We start from the raw sequence: 19843 nt of genomic DNA on the forward strand, positions 1-19843 counted from the left end.
AAATGGCAATAGAGCAAAATCACTCTGGCCAAACTCCCACAGATCACGTCTTGGCTTTTGCAGTGAGCTGCAGACATGCAAAGAGGACCGTGGGGTGGAGAACAGCTATTGCTGAAAAACTCCAGCTTTGCCTGGATTAAAGAGAAAATCCTCAAGAGACAGGGGAAGATCCTGGCTTTGCTCACATGTACAAAGGCTTAGGAGTAAGCAAACTCACAGGCAAAGCAAATCTCTTCCTTCAATTTCAGTAGCGGTTGTAAGGCCAGAAATAGTGGAAATACAACAGTCAGAAGCAGTGCTTTTTCCTTAGCAAAGTGATTTTTTTTTTAACCTGTTGGGCACAGAGCAGCCACTTTGGTGTAAGGAGCTGTCCTCTCAACCACAACCTGGGCTACACATGCCTGAGGCACTACCGCACAAGACCCAGTCTCTACTAAGCATGGTCAACCAAGATCTAGTCTGTCCTCCCTACAGTGCGATTTTACAGCACATGGCTGGGTCTGCCTTCACCCAGCCCCCTTCCCTTCCCTGCAGCCCACGAGGCTCTGCAGCAGTGCCCTCCGACAGCAGGGAGCTGGCCAGCCTGCCAGCCCAGCACGGCTCAGTGTGGTGACACCAGCAGGACCCAAGCTACAGGCCATTATCTCTGCCACTGCTATGGGACATGGGCACAGAGGCCAAGAAGTGTTCCTTGCCCCAAGATACTCCTTAGCCTTTCTGCCAGGGACATAACGCCTCTCCTACTCCAGACCATTAGAGATAAGGAAGCCCTGAACCCAAAAGGACAGCAGCGTGGGAGTGGGAAGGGAGAGCAAAAGCTGCAAGAAGACTGAATGCAGATGCTTCAACATTAGCAGCAATAGAGGAGTTGGACTGGATGATCCTTGTAGGCCCCTTCCACTTCAGGATATTCTTTGTTCTGTGACATGTCACCCCTTAAAACCCCCTCAGTAAAAAGCCGCTTCAATTTTTCAGGGTTTTCCCTCAGAAAAGTCCTGAACGCAATAGTTAAAGGAATATCTGATCCCAATTTGCCTCATACACCTATTTAAATAACGTGCTGAAATTGCCTGTTCAGCTTCCTGCATGAGAGAGACCTGACCACAGCAATAGCCTTCAGCCGGGGCTGGAAAAGGCAAATAATAATGATTGAGCAACATTCAGCCTTGCTTAACTGAACTCGAAGAACAACTATTCTTTCTTATTTTTTTAATTTTTTTTCCATTAATCCTACTCCATTTATATTAAGGTAAAACAGTAACTCTACCAAAAAGCAGATAAGCATTAAAAACCTTAGATAAAGAACATCCAATCAATGTTATTTTGTACTCTGTTTTACTTTGGAAATAGTTAATTCGTAACAGTTAGACAAAGTGACCAAATCTGTAAACTGACAAAACTCATCAAGTACATTTTTTTTCTTAATATTCATCTGTGTGTCTCTAGATTTCCTGACCAGACTATCTTTGTATCTGCTATCCTGGGAACTTCTGAAATAATTTTTGGACATTACAAATGAAGTAGAATGTCATCTCTTTGGAACATAAAAAGGAGGATGGAGATTGCTTCACAGTTCGGCAGATGTTACTTCTTTTCAAACCTGAGGGAATTTATATGAACTCTTTTCTCCCTAAAAAATCACAAAAAAGCAAAAAACTTCAGGAAAGCTTCAGTCTTGTTTCATAGCTTAAACCTACAATGTGTTTTTTTCTACTATGTGAAGGAATTAGCCTCTGTAAAAGAAAAGTAAGGCTGCCAAACTCTTATGATTTTCTCAATATGTTCTCATAACAGCTTCACAGAAGCTAATTTGTGAATTCTGTGAGAACAATCCCATTTTATGTTCTCTCTGGTTATATGAAATGTTTTGAGACAGCCGAGATCCAGACAGATTTGTTTGACCCCGATTGTCCAACCAGCTCAGAAATGCTGGTGGGAACTGAAATTATGCAGGAATTATTGTCGCCTTTCAATGCTGTTCATTCCTGGAACAAGCATTGTGAGGATCACGCTCTTTCCCATCACTACAAATCTTTTATCTTATGTGGAAGGGATGCAACCTGGCCACAGTTGTCCAGCACTGTAGGACTCAGGACCTGCGTTTTTAACAACCATGGGCCTGCAGCTGGCAACTGCTGCCACTCTGGTCGCATTCCAGTACTGGCAGGAATTTACTTACACATATTGCAAACTAATTGGAAACATCTTTAGGACTATCTTTTTTCTGCAAATGTATTTAATACATGTCCATCACTGTTTGCAGCGTATACAACTTTCCACATCTGGCTGCTGCTGTTCCTTGGGTCTCATATTTAGTTAAACACTTGTTAAATCCTGAAAACGTCAGAAAGCAAAGGAATCCGTGATTTAGAATCACAGCAGTGAAAATTACAGCCCAAGTCATTACTGCAATCAGTATCACTACCTGGCATGTTGGTCTCAGAAGAGGCCTCAGACTCTTTCCAGCTTACTCAGAGAGATGGTAGAGCAGCCTTGGTTACTGTAAATGAGGATGGCATCACTGAAGTAGTTTTCACCGCTCGTTACTTCCAGATTGGATTTGAGGAAAACTGTAGGATTTGTATAGGAAACTGCTGCACCCATTCCAGAATCTCAGTTACTGAAGTGTTCCACTGCACTTAATAAGCAATATTTTACCCCTTAGAATATGAGACAGGAAGCAATTAGGTTCACATGACACACATTTATCCTAGGTCCCTTATCTCAAATGTGTGTATCAAAACTTGCAGGCATGTCTGATCTACGCTACAAGACAAGAACTTATATATATCTGTATTTACGTAGCTCCATAGTGCTATATACTAATTAGTGTTTTCTAAACTAATTAAAAAGACTGAACAAGGGGTATAATGTGAATAATATAGAGAGCTTAAGCATACCTATTCAGCGATCAGTAACCAAAAGCCAGAGCTCACACTGACAGCAAACGTCCATAATGTAATAAAGAAATACTCCCAAGCATTTGCCATTGCCTGCTATTCTAACTATTCATTCTAATGACATTACAGCTTTGCAGTCTCCTGTTACAGAAAAAGTGGAAGCGTGCGCTGTGTCTGTAAGGAAAACTATGCAGGACCCAACTGTGAAAGGTAAGAAACTAGTAAGATGACTTAGTGGTCAACAATACTGAAGTCCAGAAGTCTTTCAGGGAATCTTCCCATATGGGGGAGAAATCTTGTGCATGTGTTTTCATCAGGTTGAATCATGTCTGTTGAAGGATCCCATTCAGTTCCTATTCAAAACCATAAGAACTTGCTAAAACAGACATTTACATCTGATGTATTTTGATCAGCTCTTGCACTTTGTGTACCTTCATGTGGTGATCTTCCTAAAAGGAACACAATTTACAAAACAAAATACAAAATACAAATCAGAAACAAGAGCTGAAGTGAAAAATAACCACCACATAGACGCCTCTTGCAATTCATCACTCTAAAATATATGGCAGGCTTCTACCAAATATATTTTTTCAAAAGCAAAGAAAATCCATTATCTAATCAAATCCTTAATAAGCAGACACAGCTTTTTTAGTTAAATGTCAAATGTACTTCACAGACATAATTCAATAAAGTCAAGCAAACAACCATAGGTCAATGTAGCTTTTCAACTTTTCCTTAAGCCCATAATAAATTTCCAGTAAATATCCTCTAAATAACTATGTACATGAATAAATGGAGCTATACTGCAGAAATACAACTTGCTCTCCTGTCTTAGTTGCTATAAACACAGATGGATGATGTTTCAGTGAATGTCAGAGGCCTGATGATCATTCAGAAATTCTCCTTGAGCAGCCAGTAAACTAAAACAGCTCCTACACAAAGACTGAGGTGTATAGGATGGCTCAGACACTAACTTCCTGAACACCTCATTTTCTTTTTCCTTAAAGCCCCTGAAGTATTTAAGACTTCAGTCCACTGCCATTAATGGGCAAGTCTTGAATTCAAATGATACTTACGGTAACCATCAGAGAAGGGAGACAGGGGATGCTTAAGATACAAAGAGAAATCAATATGACAAAGGTGAGATGAAAAAAAAGTGTGAAGGCTTTTGCCCTTACAGATGATGCAAAAAAATCAGCATATTACCTCTGCATCACTAACATGGTGACAGCAATATGAAAGCCCTTTAGACAGATGGCACAAAAATTAAAAAAAAAACCACCCTCGTTTCCAGGCCTATGGCTGTATTCTTTTGTTCTTCCAAAATGTCAGATTAATAGACAAAGTATAATGCAGACAATTAAAAGGTCAGTGAGGTTTCTTAATGATTATTAAAATGTCAACCTAGACTACAAGCAATTCAAATCCTACGAAATGAGCAGCAGATGCATAGTAACAGCAGAAAATAGCATCAGCTTTGTCCTCTAATAGCCACTACCCAGCCTGACACGCTGCATCTATCTCAAGGAAGGCGAAGCTGTGTAGATGGGTTAGAAAAAGTTACAGAAAGAAATCAGCCTGTCATGGTCACTGTGTTAAGTCCTTGACTAACTGCTGGGTAAGTGGCAAGCAGTGACAAATGGGAATTTCCTTCTGGTGGGCTCCTGGTCCTACTCCCATTTGTGTCAGAAATGACGAAAAGCATTTCAAAGACTAATAAGAAATGCATTGCTTGTCCCTGTCCACTTGCTAAAAAGCACTTCCCTGCCTCACATACACTGCTGCTGGGCACTGCCACCACTCCCTGCTCCCACTGGCAGCTACCATGCCATCAACATGCTGGCAGGAGAACTGGGGGATGCTAGTAAACTAGTAAAACTGAGTCAGATTGTCCCTGCCTCCCCCTGCAGCCCAAATAGCAGCTCATGTCCCCAGGGAGAGGAGGGCGGCATCCCGCTCACTGCTTTCCCTCCCAGCTCTCTGCAGTGGCTGGTGATGGGTGACACAGGGCAGCAGGCTGCAGGACACCACAGGCAGCACACGGGATCTCCAGAGCAGTGGACCGGGAAGCAATCTGCTCCATTTCCTCTGGCATTTGTGTAGGAGGCTTGCTTGTGCTGCTCCAGGGGCTTGGCACGAACCTCTCCAGTTTATGTTTGCCAGCAAATGGTGTTGTGAAATCATGGAGGCCTTTGCTAGGAACTGAGAAAAAAAGCTTCCCGGTTCAAAATTTAGGAACGAATCATTTTGCTCCTGGACTTCAGCAATAAGGCATTAAGATGGTAGCGGATGAAATCCAGGTTTTGTTAATGCCCAAATGTTAAAAAAGATAACTGAACAAATGATACTTCAGTGTCCAAACTGAACTGATGAAAAAGGTTCTTTTGGCATTGCCAGGGAAGAGGAAGTTAACTTCTAACTCACCAATAATTACAGGAAGCAAACATGGCTGCAAAATGAAACAAAGATAACTCGGCAGCTTTATTACGGGAGAGGAAATATTCTTTGTTAGCAACAAAGAGCTATTTAGTGATAAAACAGAGGAAAAGACATTTACTGCAGGCCTCCACTTTTTCAGGCCATAAAGTGCAGAGATGGAGCAGTATGTTTCTGTTCAGCAGCCTCTGTTCTTCTCAGGTGCTACCAACTATTCAAAAGAGGCCAAGTGCAGTTCAGCCCTAAGAGACACATTGAGTGGCAAAGGGAAAGTGAAGGTGACACATTTATTTTCAGCTCTAAAAGTTTCTATTTGTTTTAGACAGCTACTCTAGATGAGGAAATAATCTAGTGAAACTGAGTCAGATGGTTATAAAAAGCAGCACTTACAAAATATATCTGTGAGAATGTGAGGAACGGTCCACCACATTTCTGGCAAATGAACTGCATGGTGTATATCAGAAAAAAAAAAAAAATTACCTTGTCCTGACGAGAGGGCAGATGTTGCAGGCCTGATGGGATAGCACGTAGCCTTTCATAGAAGCTGTCTGAAAGCCAGAGCTGGGTAGCAGTAAGCAAAATGCTGGTCTGGCCTCAGCACTGCTCAGTGGCTTCTGTGACTTGGTGGCCAAATTAGACAGATGACCATTTGGAAAATACCTAACTACAGAAAATTGAAAAGCAACTCTACAAGATTTTGAGAGTTCACAGTAAATCAAATGGTTCTACAGATAATTATTTACTTTTAGAAAACACAAAGGGTGGTTTTTTTTCTTGCTCAAACTTCATAAACATATTGAAATTCTGAAATTTGGGAAAGTACTGCAATCTCACATTGGCTGAAATATTACAAAATTATCGCATGACTTTTGGCATGACTGAATAGTAACATTACCCATCACTGTGTGCTCTAAATCCCACAGGAATGCGGAGCAACTCCACCAAAGTCAGTTAAATGACACTCCGTGCTAATGCCACATTCACAGTTCTTCTAGGGGTGCACAGAACTCCCAGTCACGCTTTTATTCTTCACATCTGGGTCACTCAAAAGATAAGATCTGCATCAAAGATTCTGGCAATGCTGCAAAGAAACAGTCTTTGTCACTGGCAAAAGCAGTATTCGAGGCAGCCAAGTGGTTTAAATTAAGATGCTAAAAAAATTATTTTTTTTACTGTGGGGGTTCAGGACTAGAACATGAACAAAGCAGCACTGAGGAAATTACTTTATTTAAAAAAAAAAAAAAAAAAAAAACAACAACAACAAAAAAAACCCAGTAAAAGTAGGAACAGACCAAAACTGGAAGCTCTTATCAGATCTCCCACATTTTCATTGTTCAGACATAACAGAACCTGGATTTTACTGTGTTCAGAATTTGGGAGACACAGACCTTGGCTCAGGTCCCCAGCCAGAATCTGGGAAAATTTAACTAAACTGCTTGAGAGCTCATCCTCCCTGCCTACAAACAGCAGAACAAACAGCATCTTTAAACAGGAATTTATGGATGGCAGAAAAGACAAGGACAACAGGGTGATAAAAAGGATGAAATAACACTACTCCTTACCTAAATCTCTGCAACAACTATTTATCCTCTGACTTCTTCACTCAGCAATTGCTACAACAGATAGTTATTTCCCTTTCTGCAGTAATTTTACCCACTTTGGGGGTATGAGTCCCTGATTTCTGTGGCTGGATCTTGGACCCTCCTGCCACCTTGCAGTGACACCATGAATGGTATGGGTTGCCCTTGTCCTGCCAGATGACCCCTCCAGTCCACCAGCCACCGCTCCACGCCGCTCCAACCACACTGCTCCAGCCACCAGCTCCTCCAGTGAAGCTCTTTCCTGAGGATTTACTCAGCTGCTGTGAGCTGCTCCATGCCCACATCAGTGCTGACTCTGTTCACATCACTGTTTTTTTGCAGAAATTTCTCTAGCTTGTAGGATTAAGCACACACCCTACTACCAGCTGAAACTCCTTTAACTGAGACCCTCTCCTTTTCTTTCCAAATGATGACACCAAATCTATTACTTGTACACCCAGGAATTTTATGTATCGCTGGTTTGTCTACACTTTCAAAAAAACACTACAGTTTCAACATCTCTTCCATTTTAAGATAGAGCAAGTTTTCAACTGAAATGCTTCCCAAACATGACAAGACAGGAAAACAATTTGGACCCATTTCAGGCATTCCCTGTGGGGCTTGTTACCCACCCCTTTCTCTCTCTCTGCAAACCAACAGAGCAATCCTCCCCTCCCAGGTTGGTGGCCACTCTCAGCCTGTTGCCCTCAGCCAGCAGGTTAACATTGAATTAATCCAAAAAAATTAAGGCTGGTTCAGTGCCTGTTCTGTTTTGTAAAAAAAACCAGAAACCATCCCAGTGTCTCACTACAGAAGTATTTTTACAGACCTTTTCTGGTCAGTGCATTATTATACGCATTATAATGGAAATAAGGTCTAAACTTCCTCTGAATTTCAGCATCATGAAATGCAGTTCTTGCCACAGTTTCCTATAGAACACAATATAGTTGGTAAGATCCAAAGCTGAAAGAGATGAAAATAAACACTAGAGCTGCGTCTCTGCCAAGGTCATTCTGTCACAGATTTTAAAACAATGGAGAACAGATCATTTTACTGCTAAAGACACACTGGGGGAAAAAATAATGTAGACTGGTGTGATAGAGATACCAGAAGTGTTCAAGAAGGGAAAAACATATAACTGTACAGATTGAGATCAGAGCATGAAACACCCTCTGCAGGAATACAGCTTCTAATTTGCCTTCTGTCCTCTAGTAGCTGCAAACCGTCATCGATTCCTGGTGACATAAATAAGGTCAGAGAGAAAACGGTACCGCAGATGGGAATGTCATTGCCCATCATCACTGGGCTTGCTCTTCCTTTCAGGTGTGCCCCTGGTTACTATGGGAACCCGTTGCTAATTGGAAACACTTGTAAAAAATGCGACTGCAGTGGCAACTCAGACCCAAACCTGATTTTTGAAGACTGTGATGAAGTGACTGGCCAGTGCCGCAACTGCCTGCGCAACACCACTGGGTTCAAGTGCGAACGATGCGCTCCAGGTTACTACGGGGATGCCAGATTCGCTAAAAACTGTACAGGTATTGTCTATCGTTTAGTAATGCAGCACAGCATGGTCTGTGGATGACCTCCCAGAGATCAGAGATGTCTGAATCAGGCACCCGACACCTACAGCCCTGGGAGGCAGGGGCTGCTCCCAGCTGCCTACCTGGTGGATAATTTGGATGCCTGTTCAGTTGAATCATCCCAGGCACCAGCATTCTTTCCATTGCCCATGAGGAATTCTCAGACCCCAGACTCCAACATCTCAAATGCCTGTGCAGGGTGAATGTAGGCACTGCATCTCATTTTAAACAAGAGTCTCCAAGCTTTCTTTGGGCAGAAACTTCACCTTAGTTCACACCACATGCTGCCCAACATTAGCACTCAGACTGATGGCACTTAAAGACCTGAAAGTATTTTTTATGGGAACAGGATCATCCTTCCTGTCCTGACCCAATCCCAGCTGAGTTTCTGCTAGTTTTCACACTGGTAATGTATTCTGCATTTCCCGTGTGCCTGTGTAATCTTGCTGGTTAGTGTATTTCCACACCAGAGATAACTGTACTTCCAGGATCTGGTCACGTGCTAGCCAGAGGATCTTACCAAAACATGCCTACACAGAGGGGTCACAGAGGTCTACATCCTCTAACATAATTATTCTTCTAATTTACATGGAGTTCAAACCAAATAGGACTTTGGCCTCATGCACTTTGTCCTTGCTTTGGCTCTGGGAGTCAGGATTACATCCTCTTTCAAAGCACTGAGGAACACGTACTGCTAAAGGCAAAATGCAAGTTCTCAGAGCAAGGACCTTGAGGCTCCTTCACAACCTCTTTGCCTGGGTCCTTCCCTCAAGGACCAGAACACAAATGGGGGAGGTGGATCACTCCTAGCTTTCAGGCTGACTCGAAGGCAAGACACAGCCAAAGCACGCACCCAACTCAGACTTCTGAAGTGCTCTGGGATCTCAAGGCACAAAGCTTACAGGCCTCGGGGCCTTAGCAATGTCTTGATCATAGAATCATAGAATCATAGAATCATAGATCCATTTAGGTTGGAAAAAAACTTTAAAATTATCAAGCCAACCACTAACCCAGGACTGCCAATTCCATCACTAAACCATGTTCCTAAGCACCACAACTGCACATTTTTTAAACACTCCTAGGGATGGTGATTCCATCACTTCCCTGAGCAGCCTGTTCCAATGCCTGACCACCCTTTCAAAGGTGAAGACATTTTTCCTAATATCCAACCTAAACCTCCTCTGGTGCAATTGTGGCTGTTTCCTCTTGTCCTATCACTTGTTTTCTGGGAGAAAAGACCTACCCCCACCTGCCTACAACATCCTTTCAGGTAGCTGTAGAGAGCAATAAGATCCCCTGCAAGTCTCCTCCAGACTAAAAAAACACAGTTTCTTCAGCCGCTCCTCATAATACTTGTGCTCTAGACCCTTCACCACATTCTTTGGACATGCTCCAGCACCTCAATTTCTTTCCTAAGTGAGAGGCCAAAAACTGAACACAACATTCAAGGTGTGGTCTCACCAGTGCCAAGTACTGGGAAACAATCACTTCCCTAGTCCCACTGGTCACACTGTATCTAATACCAGCCAGGATGATGTTGGCCTCCTTGGCCACCTGGGCACACCGCTGGTTCATGTTCATCCAGCTGTCAACCAGCACGCCAGGTCCTTTTCCACTGGGCAGCTTGCCATTCACTGCACACTTGGACTTCGCTTTTTACTAGCTTACTATAAAGTGCTAAAGTGTGTTCTGGGACCTGCAGAATGGAGGTTGTGAGGATGCTCTGCACTCAAGTGCCCTTTGTGCTGCTGTCTTCATTTGTACGGGACCACATATGATGCCCCAAGTAGTCCCTTCTGGGTTTATGTTCTGGTAACAGCTAGAAATCGAGTGTCCATCTCCAGATTGTAATTCACATCACTAAGTCAAGTGTTTAAATTTCATTGACATTGAACACGGAGAGATGGTGCTCACACACAGTAATCACAAAAACCAATCCCAGGTATCCAAACCAACCAAAAAGACATCATCTGTAGGGAACAGCATGCCCCAAAACTCACCTGCTGCCTGCATTTAGGCACCCAAGATATGCCTGAAATTCAACATCTCTGTGATTCTGAGGTTGCAAAAGCAAACCTTGTTTATGCATTTCACTGCCTAACCCAGTTCACCAGAGATGATCTAAGGATAATTCTCACATAAGGAATGTCAGGATCTAGTTTGTGGCTCCTGCATGCCACGAGGCAGAAGAAACGTACCCAGCACTTCAACTCAGCAAACCGCAGCAATTGTGCCCCAGGTGTGAGCAAAAGCAGAGCTTCAAATTGCTAAGAGTAGCTTTGCCAAAAGTTTGAAGATCACAGAGCACTCCAAGTGTCTAAGATTATGCAAGACCTAATTTTGGAAGACATCTCTGAACACAGAGTTTCTAAACTGAAGTTAAGTCAAACTTTCATCACCTCAGTATACTTTTGGTTAGCACCCTTAAGAAGTTGTAGGAAGTAGAGTGCCAGAATGCCTCGGTATTATTTACATTTCTGAGGTACAGTTTAAGTGGGATTTCATGGTGCACAGGACTTCTCTATACAGGTTTTTCATGCAGACTATAAATCAACTTGGTCAATTCTCATAATTAGCAAATTTCCTTGTAGTGCTTGATCTTTGCTAAAAATAAAAGTGCCTGTGCACTTGAATATGTTGTGAGAGGCACAGCTTTCCCTATTGAGGAATGAATTTGATCTTGTAGTTGACTCTAGCAAATCCTGATTTTCAAGTATTATGCTTCAGAGAATTAATTACACACTTCTTTTTTCATCTTTGTTTTTGCTGAACACCACAATACACTGTACGTGACAGTACTGCATAGATTGCATGCACTACTCAATACATCCATGTTATCCAAAATAAACAGGTAGTTTACAAGGCAAGCTTATACTTTGGCATTTTGGAGCAATTAGAAACTCTTATTTAGAAAAATATTGATTCAGAAATAAGACAGATACCTTCTTTAAAATACAAAAATACAGAAAAGAAACCAGAGAGTCTGCATATATGGATTCCACAGAACACCTCAAAGGGTATATAGAACAAAAAAATACAAGTGAACTAAATGAGCAAACAGCCCTATCCAGCTAAGATCACCTTCTTTACCTTTCGATCAAAAGACAAAATCTGTGTAGCTGTGGACAGTAGTTTTCAAGTCCTTTTAAATAATTTTTTTAACCAGATGTCCTTTAGCCACACTTCAAAGCTTTCCACAGATGTCCCTCAGAAATAAAGGTAAATTTAGAAGCTTACTCCACCAAAGCCACAGTAGCACTGCAAGTCTTAATTCCTCTACTAAAGATGTGGTATCTCCCAAACAAGTAGATGCAAAATTGTCAGGACTGCTTTTAAAATTAATCTACTGTAAGATTTGTGTAGCAAATTAAGAATTATCCATTTAAATAAGACACAATTTTATTTTCTTGAGAGCTGATCTCATCTAAATTTTAATCTTGTAACTGTAATCTTGCCACCTGGGGTTAGCCTATGTCCTGTGATGTAGGTAAAGAGAAATTTCTGCTTTCAACAAAGACTTTTCATTTCTAAACAAAAGAAATAACAAATTTTAAAAAAAAACTGTAGATCCAAAAGCTGGGAGGCACCCAGTTCATACAGATTATGGTGAGGTCAAAATTTTGATTGCCCCACAAAATTCATAAGAAAAATCTGTTCTTACATTACAAAAATTGAGTAGTTCTGCTAACACTGGTTCACATACACAGAATTATTCCAAAGTTAGTGCATCATGTTGACTTTGAAGCTGTATAAAACATTTCCTCTGATAATTCCTCAAATGTGCAGTGTGGAATGTAAATACAAGGGTAAATCAGAGAACAATGAACGGGCTGCAATTAAATGGCAGTAAACAGTTTTGTTACATGAGATTCTGCTGAAACCATGAATCACAAGAGCAAAACAAATTCCAGATAAGTCACTGCTGTTTTTATGTTCTGCTTGAGTTTTTGTTATTCTATCAAAGGGTTCCAAGAATATTTTAACCTTAAAAATAATATATTTTAAAAGGTCAATTAAACCTTGAAAGAGACACTTTAGATTAAAAATCATACTTTTTAAAAAGCCACTTGTGCTGGCAATAAAAATGCAGCTTAGTCAAGTTTAAAACAATGTAAAACCTCCTTTACTCTTCATTGTAAGTGGCAGGAGATAGTTACTTTTTTATATGCTGAAGCTGATGATGGAATTGGAGTCCACTATCAATCCCTGATAGCTGGAAAGCTTATTTCGTGGCAGCCTGACACAGCATTGATAAATTCCACAGGGCTATGGAGAGTTTTGTAACTAATTACTAATATTAGTTGTACTGCCTTTTTTAGCCAATCTCCTGAACATCACCCTCTCTAGACAGTAAAGCACAATGGCCCAGCTGGGCAACTCTGGCCTCACTGCCTCTGCTTACGACCAGCTGGGAAGCTCTAAACAAGTTGTTTCAGCAGAGGCTTTCTGGTTCTGTTTCCAGCCTTGCATTTTATCTGGTCCAATTCGAGCGCAGTGCAAAAAACACCTTTTTCTACGTACTGAAGGAAAAATCTGTCGAAGAAGCCCTTGATTTTGATTTGACTCTCTACGCACAATCCTATGTACAATCATCTCACCAGTCTTGGGAGGGGAAAGGCAAGTTGTACGTTTTGAAGATTCTTCTTTCAAAAGTCCTTTCTTTTTCCCCCAGAATGTAACTGTGGAGGGAGAATGTGTGACAGCCAGACTGGAGAATGCCTCGCAGACAGTCCTGAAGTTTCTACTGGCACAGACTGCCCAACCATCAGTAAGAAGACTATCATGAGAACACCAAAAATTAGTATCACTCTTGTATTTGGATGGTTACTAACTTAAGAGCTCAGTTCTCCAGTGGGCTCAGCACTTTGACCTTGGTCCCACAGGGCACATAAACATGTGAATACGCACAATGCCCCACTGACTATTTAAACATGTTCTCATTTGCATGACTAAGTACATGCATATGTCCAACTCTGTGGTACAGACTGAATGTTTAGGTACAAACTACGGAGTAGTAAGGAAGTATCACCAAAGCCACTTCTATAGATTGAGACACAACAGCTGCAAAATAATATTCTGGCCATAAAAACTGCCATCACAACTTTATCTGTGCCATCTTGCAAATAATTTCTGGTTTTCTGGATGTACGTCTAATATAAATTGTTGCTGCTGACAATTTGACATATATCCATCAGTCAGTTCTTTTCCACTATCATCTCCTCTATTCTAATGATAGGAAGCCTAGGGACTTTCCAGAAGTGCTATGTTGTAACTGTTGGTAACCATTGATTTTTTTTTTCAATGTTATTGAATGTATTCAATGTATATACCTGTGGTATGACGCAGACTGTGTAGCACACATGGGCTCCTAAACCAGCTCCCAAGAAAAGGGGTCGTGTGCCTGGAAGTGCAACCAGAAGGAAAACATTTGGGAGCTACTTCCATCAAGAATACAATAGACTGTACAATACCATGCAAAAGTTTCTGTCGGAATCCATGCTTCAGGTTCGCCTAAGTCTCTTGCTTTTAGTGGTGGCACTAATGTCACTAAAACCAAGGTAGTATTGCAAGCATTCACCAGGGACAAGGATATAATTCTGCACAAGTGCATTCCAAACATGTTACAACTGTGTTTTAGAAGTTGTCCTCCAAATCAAATAGGCAGCCAAGAGCCCATCTGCTGAACATCCTTACTTCTCATACCACCAAATTTTAAATACAGTTTTGTGTTCTGACAAAACTAAGTTCTTTTTTTGACCCTCATCTGTTGTTCTTCAGGCCACAAACATGTAGAGTCTCTAGGGAATAGCCAGGAAATACCTCCTGTCTCTCCCCTACTGATTACAGCATTGCTGTGGCAGCCTCTCGGAGCAGTCCCATCTGGTGCTGCTCAGCTGGAAGTGTCATGACTATAACTGTGGGAACTTGGAAGTGGGTGAATGAAAGTAAAAGAAAAATGGGTATCCATCAGGATCTATCAATGGCAAAGAGAGGGAACACCATGGGGCAAGAGCACTATGATGTGAATTTAAGGTATTTGTTGTTAACTGACACAAACAATAAAAATAAATTACACACTCTCATCTTCTTATCAGGCTGCGATAAATGTATTTGGGATTTGACAGATGACATCCGATTAGCAGTTCTGTCTATCGATGAAAGCAAATCAACTTTGCTGAGCATTTCTACAGGTGTTGCAGCTCAAAAGCACTTGAATGACCTAAACCTCACTACCACCCATCTCCAGGTATAAACGTTGATGACATTTTATTTTTAATGTAATTTTAATCTATTAATTTCCACTCCATTCCTGTAAATTTCAATCCCTGCCCTCAACAGAGAAATAATTTGTTTTCAGATGGACTGACTTTCTTTTCCCCACACACAGGCAGTAATGTCCACAAAAAAGAACCATACTGTGCTTCGGACCATCCAAGTTGATGATGCTGCAGATGACATGAATGATCTCCTGAGAGAGGCAGCAACACTTGATGAACAGGTTTGTTTATAGTCCACTGCCAGACCTCTGAGGTTTGCAGTTGGTGGTATTTCCATGCTGGCATAAGATGTTAGTACAGAATAGTTCCAGTTGGAAGGGACCTACAACATCTAGTCCAACCGCCTGACCACTTCAGGGATGACCAAAAGCCAAAGCATGTTATTAACAGCATTGTCCAAATGCCTCTTAAATACTGACAAGCTTGGGGCATCAACCACCTCTTTGTGAAGCCTGTCCAGTATTTGACCACCCTCTCAGTAAAGAAATGTTTCCTAACATTTCTAAGAGGTTCTAGTCTGAACCTCTAGGTTCACCAGATAAGAGTGGGAGTGTCCTGAAACATACTTGGGAGAACTTTCTATTTCTATTTTCTATTTCTAAACTTTCTACTTTACTTTATCTTTAAATTAAAAGCTTAAGTGACCCACCACATTTTCTTCCCAGAAAAGGAAGGATGTAGGGCCGAAGTCTGTTGAATGTGCTGAGGTTTCTTACCAATCACAAAAAGCCTCCCCTCAGGATCTGAGTTCCCACCTACCCCCCCCTACACAACTAATCTACGATAGTTTGATCTAAGTTTGACCTAAGATAGACACACTGACTTTCTATTTCACATTTTGATTTCTAATTAAGTGAAGTAGCCAACACTAAACTAGTTCAGACTGACTTTGGGAGTACTTGTACTATATCTATTTTACACGTATGCTCTCATAAAATTAAAGTAGCCCTGATTAGACACTACAAAACTGCCAGTTTAAATTTTTTTTCATGTGCACATTGACATGGGAACTTGATCAGCATTCAAAATATGTTTAACACAATTGTTATCATAAACGTTGCATCCACGTTCAATTGCCAGGCTATAAAATTAAGGTTATCTGCTCTTCACTCACATAACACTTTCATCGCACCCTAGAAGAATACTGATATAAGAGAAGAAATGGGGTTCAAAATTGCTTCTCCTTTATTTTAAAGAGGTATTATTAAACATTTTTCTGTTGCTAAGATATATAGAGTGAGATACATCACTATGTTATTTTCAGAGATAACCACAGCTGCAGTAGGACTAGAGTATATTTCATGTTTATTGAAAAATGTCAGACTTTATACTCACTTACCAATTCCTTCACAAGACAAATTAAAATTATACCTTAGCCTAAAACTCAAATACAGGAGCAAGTCAGAGAAAAAAGCACAAAGGAAGAGGAGGAAGGACTGTATAGAGATGTAGAAGGTAAAATTTGGGTTTGAGTGTTTTTAATCAGCACTTACATAGCAGAAAGAGCACCGCAGAATATGCCTGTGCTACAAGAGAGGTTTGATTAAATCAGCTCACAGACACACCTCTGTATCTGTGAAATCTGGCAGAGCTCATGAACCTCAGTGTCCTTCTATGTAGCTGGTAGGCAGGATGATTAAGGCATTAAGTTTTCTAGGAATATTTAGTGAATTTGGATGATAACATTTTTGTCATCTTCAGTACTACCTGGAGATTTCTTAGCTCATTCCTCATTTCGACTGTCCCTGAACCAATAAATTCAGTGTTTCCTCTAGTCTTTTTTCCTCCCTGGTTATTTCTAATGCTTGTTCCACATGAATACCTGTGATTGCCTGTAAAGGCAGAGAAATTATGGCCACAGGCTCCCACAGTGGAAGGAAGACAACAGTAATAATTCCGAATATATTGAACTTTTTGCTCTTTCAAGGCACTTTTATGGAAAACGGGTGCTAGGGCCTTGAGTGGGCTTTGCAGAGATGTGCTGCATCTTCCATTCAGAGCATTTCATGTGCACATCCCCATGTCTGAGGTGTTGCTGCAGATTCTGATCTAAACCCCAAGGGCAGGGTGAATGCACCAACTGTAAGCAAATCCTACTGCTAAAAGAGAAGAGCAAAATTGACCTGTAACTTCCTGAGTCTGCCTGGGATAAGCTTAAAGTAGAACAGTGTGCAGCTTGATCCTGAATATTTGGCAGAGACTAGGGGAGCCAACTGCCTTTCCTTCCTGGGCCCTTAGCAAATTTCAGAATAAGCCTCTGCACTTAAAAGAGAATAAGGACTCAGCAGGAATTTGAGTCCCTAAGAGCGCCCCTCACTCATGCTGCTGTTTCCCATTAATCTCATGACAATCAGCAAACCTTTCTCACCAATTCCTTGTGTATTGAATAGCTAAAGAAAAATCTGGCAAAGGTGCACTAGGAGGAGCATGGCCAGCGGGTCGAGGGAGGTGATCCTCCTCCTCTGCTCTGTCCTGGTGAGGCCACATCTGGAGAACTGTGTCCAGTTCTGGGCTCCCCAGGTCAAGAGAGGCAGGGAACTGCTGGAGAGGGTCCAGCAAAGGGCTACGAAGGTAATGAGGGAACTGGAGCATCTCCCTGATGAGGAAAGGCTGAGAGAGCTGGGGCTGTTTAGCCTGGAGAAGAGAAGACTCAGAGGGGATCTTACCAATGTCTACAAATATCTGAAGGGCGAGTGTCAAGAGGACGGACCCAGGCTCTTTTCAGTGGTGCCCAGTGACAGGGCAAGGGGCAACGGGCACACACAGCAACACAGAAAGTTCCATCTGAATATGCAGAAAAATGTCTTGACCCTGAGGGTGACAGAGCCCTGGGACAGGCTGCCCAGAGAGGCTGTGGAGTCTCCTTCTCTGGAGACATTCAAAACCGGCCTGGCCATGATCCTGTGCAACCTCCTCCGGGAGAACCTGCTTTAGCAGGGGGTTGGACGAGATGATCTCCAGAGGTCCCTTCCAGCCCTGATCACTCTGTGACTCTTGCGAGCCTGATGTAGAGGCAACTGTGTGTAGAACTGTAACAAATTGCTTAAAATAAGCACGAAGTAGTGATGCTGAGCAACAGAATAAAACCCTTAGTGCTTGCCCTACCAACACCAGAACACCGAGGAACTAGGACGACACACACACACACGTCCCCCACGACCCCCCGCCACGGGCCCCCGGCACTGGCTCCCCTGCCGCCCGGCGCCACCTGCTGGCCGTCACCCGTCACCTGCCGCAGCGCCAGCGCCCCGCCGGCTGCCCGCCTTGAGCGCGTAGGAAGCAAACGCACCGACAGCCACGTATCTTCTGGTTTATCAGGTGTCCGGGCACCTCAAACCCAGACACTAATTTTCCAGGGGCAATTTTTGCTGATGCAGCCCCAACGGGTACCGTGCATCACCACCTTACCACGGGTAAGCGTGCAGTGCAGGCTCACTCACACACGCACAGGGTCCAGGAAACATCACTGGCACACCAGTCTTATTTTTCCTCTTTCCTGGCAAATATCAGTGAAAAATAAACCTAAGGACTCCCACAGTCAGCGACCTTCTCAGAAAGATAGTAGCTATGACATGGTAACTCTTTGTTTCCCTTCCATGTAAGGGAACACAATGCAGAGCACAGCCTCCAATATAACACAGTATCCTTCAGAGTATGTTGAATCCTCATGCCTTTTCTTAATTTTAGCAAGTTGGAGAGCTGGGGACCTCACTTGAGGGAGACACTGATCTAAAAATGGCTGTGAGCTTGCCACCCTATTCTTCAGCCTATATGCTTACTCAGGAAACGCCACAGCCAGCAAAACGAGCCAGCCCCCCTGCATGCCTGGAAGTTTCATCAGATGGGAGTTTTACAACTGTACATAATTTATGGCAATTTGATTGCAGCAAATGATGGATAAATATGGAACAGATTTTCATCTCTCACTCTGCAATTCTGAAAATACCGACAAGACAGCCCTTCACATCAAACACCTCTGTAAATGCCTCTTTATATGATAAATGGACTTCCGTATGCTCATCAGGAGAAAGCAAAATGTGTGTTTACACTGCTCATCCTCACATATGGATATGGATCTGTAAAGAAATCTAATGTCTGGCTCACATGGTTTATTCATAGGGAAATGAAGCATCCCGCAAAGGCCTACTAGTACAGAAGGAAACCATGGAGACCAACAACCGTGCTACTCAGCTTGTGCAGCAGCTCAGTAATATGAGGGACAACATTCAAGGTAAATAGATGTCTTTCTGGTTCAGCTCAGTGTCAAGCACTTATAGATGAAACCCCCAGCAAAAAAATGGTACAGCACCTGGGCTTTCTCCCAAAGCAACACACACATAAAGCTTTTGCAGCCTGCAAAGTCATGACAAAACCTCGTCTCTCTTAAAAGACAGCTGAAACCACCAGCTGACTTGGGCTGACACCCAGAACAAGAGCTTCTCTTTCTCTTTTTTCTCTTTGACAGAACAAAATGATAGTAATTAGGTTTACATTAAATACTTCAAGCTAATTCAGCTTGTAGCCTTTGTGTGAATACCTGCTCAAGGTATTTATCTACACCTGTGGTTTAAAAAATAGAGTCAATATTGGACTGGGGCCAGGTGGAGACACAAACACAAGCACAGGATGGGCAATTAGAGTGCTCTGTGTCTTACTTGTCAGCAGATGTATGCAAGTGCACTTCTCCCATCCTGCTGATAAGTAACGGAAGCCATATGAATAGCTAGACAGATTATTTTAAAATGTTGCTTTCCCTTTTGAACCCATGGCAGTCAGGTCTGACTAACTCTGGTGATTGCATGAGTGAGTGTTACTTTAAACCTAGTTTTTGCCTTTTAGCAAACTATTTCTGAGTAGGGTTGTGCTGGTTCATACAACATCATGCAGATGCTTCCAAAAAGAAAATGACAATGAATAGCAAATAATTTGGTGAACTTACCACTTCCTCAAGCTCAGTGTGGGAGGTGGTGGCAATTTTTCTTATTAAGCTGCTTATTGCTTCATCTGACCAGAATTTCCAATTGAGTTTGGGTCCAGACACATCTACAAAGCCTTACAGACTAGCT

General features: G+C 42.1%; 1 protein-coding gene across 3 annotated transcripts in view; it reads left to right on the forward strand.

Annotated features, from left to right (window-relative positions):
• Positions 1-19843, forward strand: part of LAMA4 (laminin subunit alpha 4) — a 106956-nt gene that overhangs the window by 36672 nt on the left and 50441 nt on the right. For 2 of the 3 annotated variants that reach the window (XM_080389064.1, XM_080389063.1), the window contains 6 exons: positions 3030-3110; positions 8240-8454; positions 13172-13267; positions 14595-14746; positions 14888-14998; positions 18897-19008. In XM_080389064.1, the coding sequence (XP_080245190.1) occupies positions 3030-3110; positions 8240-8454; positions 13172-13267; positions 14595-14746; positions 14888-14998; positions 18897-19008 (767 nt within the window). The remainder of the gene's footprint in view (positions 1-3029; positions 3111-8239; positions 8455-13171; positions 13268-14594; positions 14747-14887; positions 14999-18896; positions 19009-19843) is intronic. The other variant, XM_080389065.1, reaches the window with a different exon arrangement.

The sequence above is a fragment of the Falco punctatus genome (assembly GCF_963210335.1).
Source record: "Falco punctatus genome assembly, chromosome: 5".
In the NCBI taxonomy this organism is placed as follows: Eukaryota; Metazoa; Chordata; class Aves; order Falconiformes; family Falconidae; genus Falco; species Falco punctatus.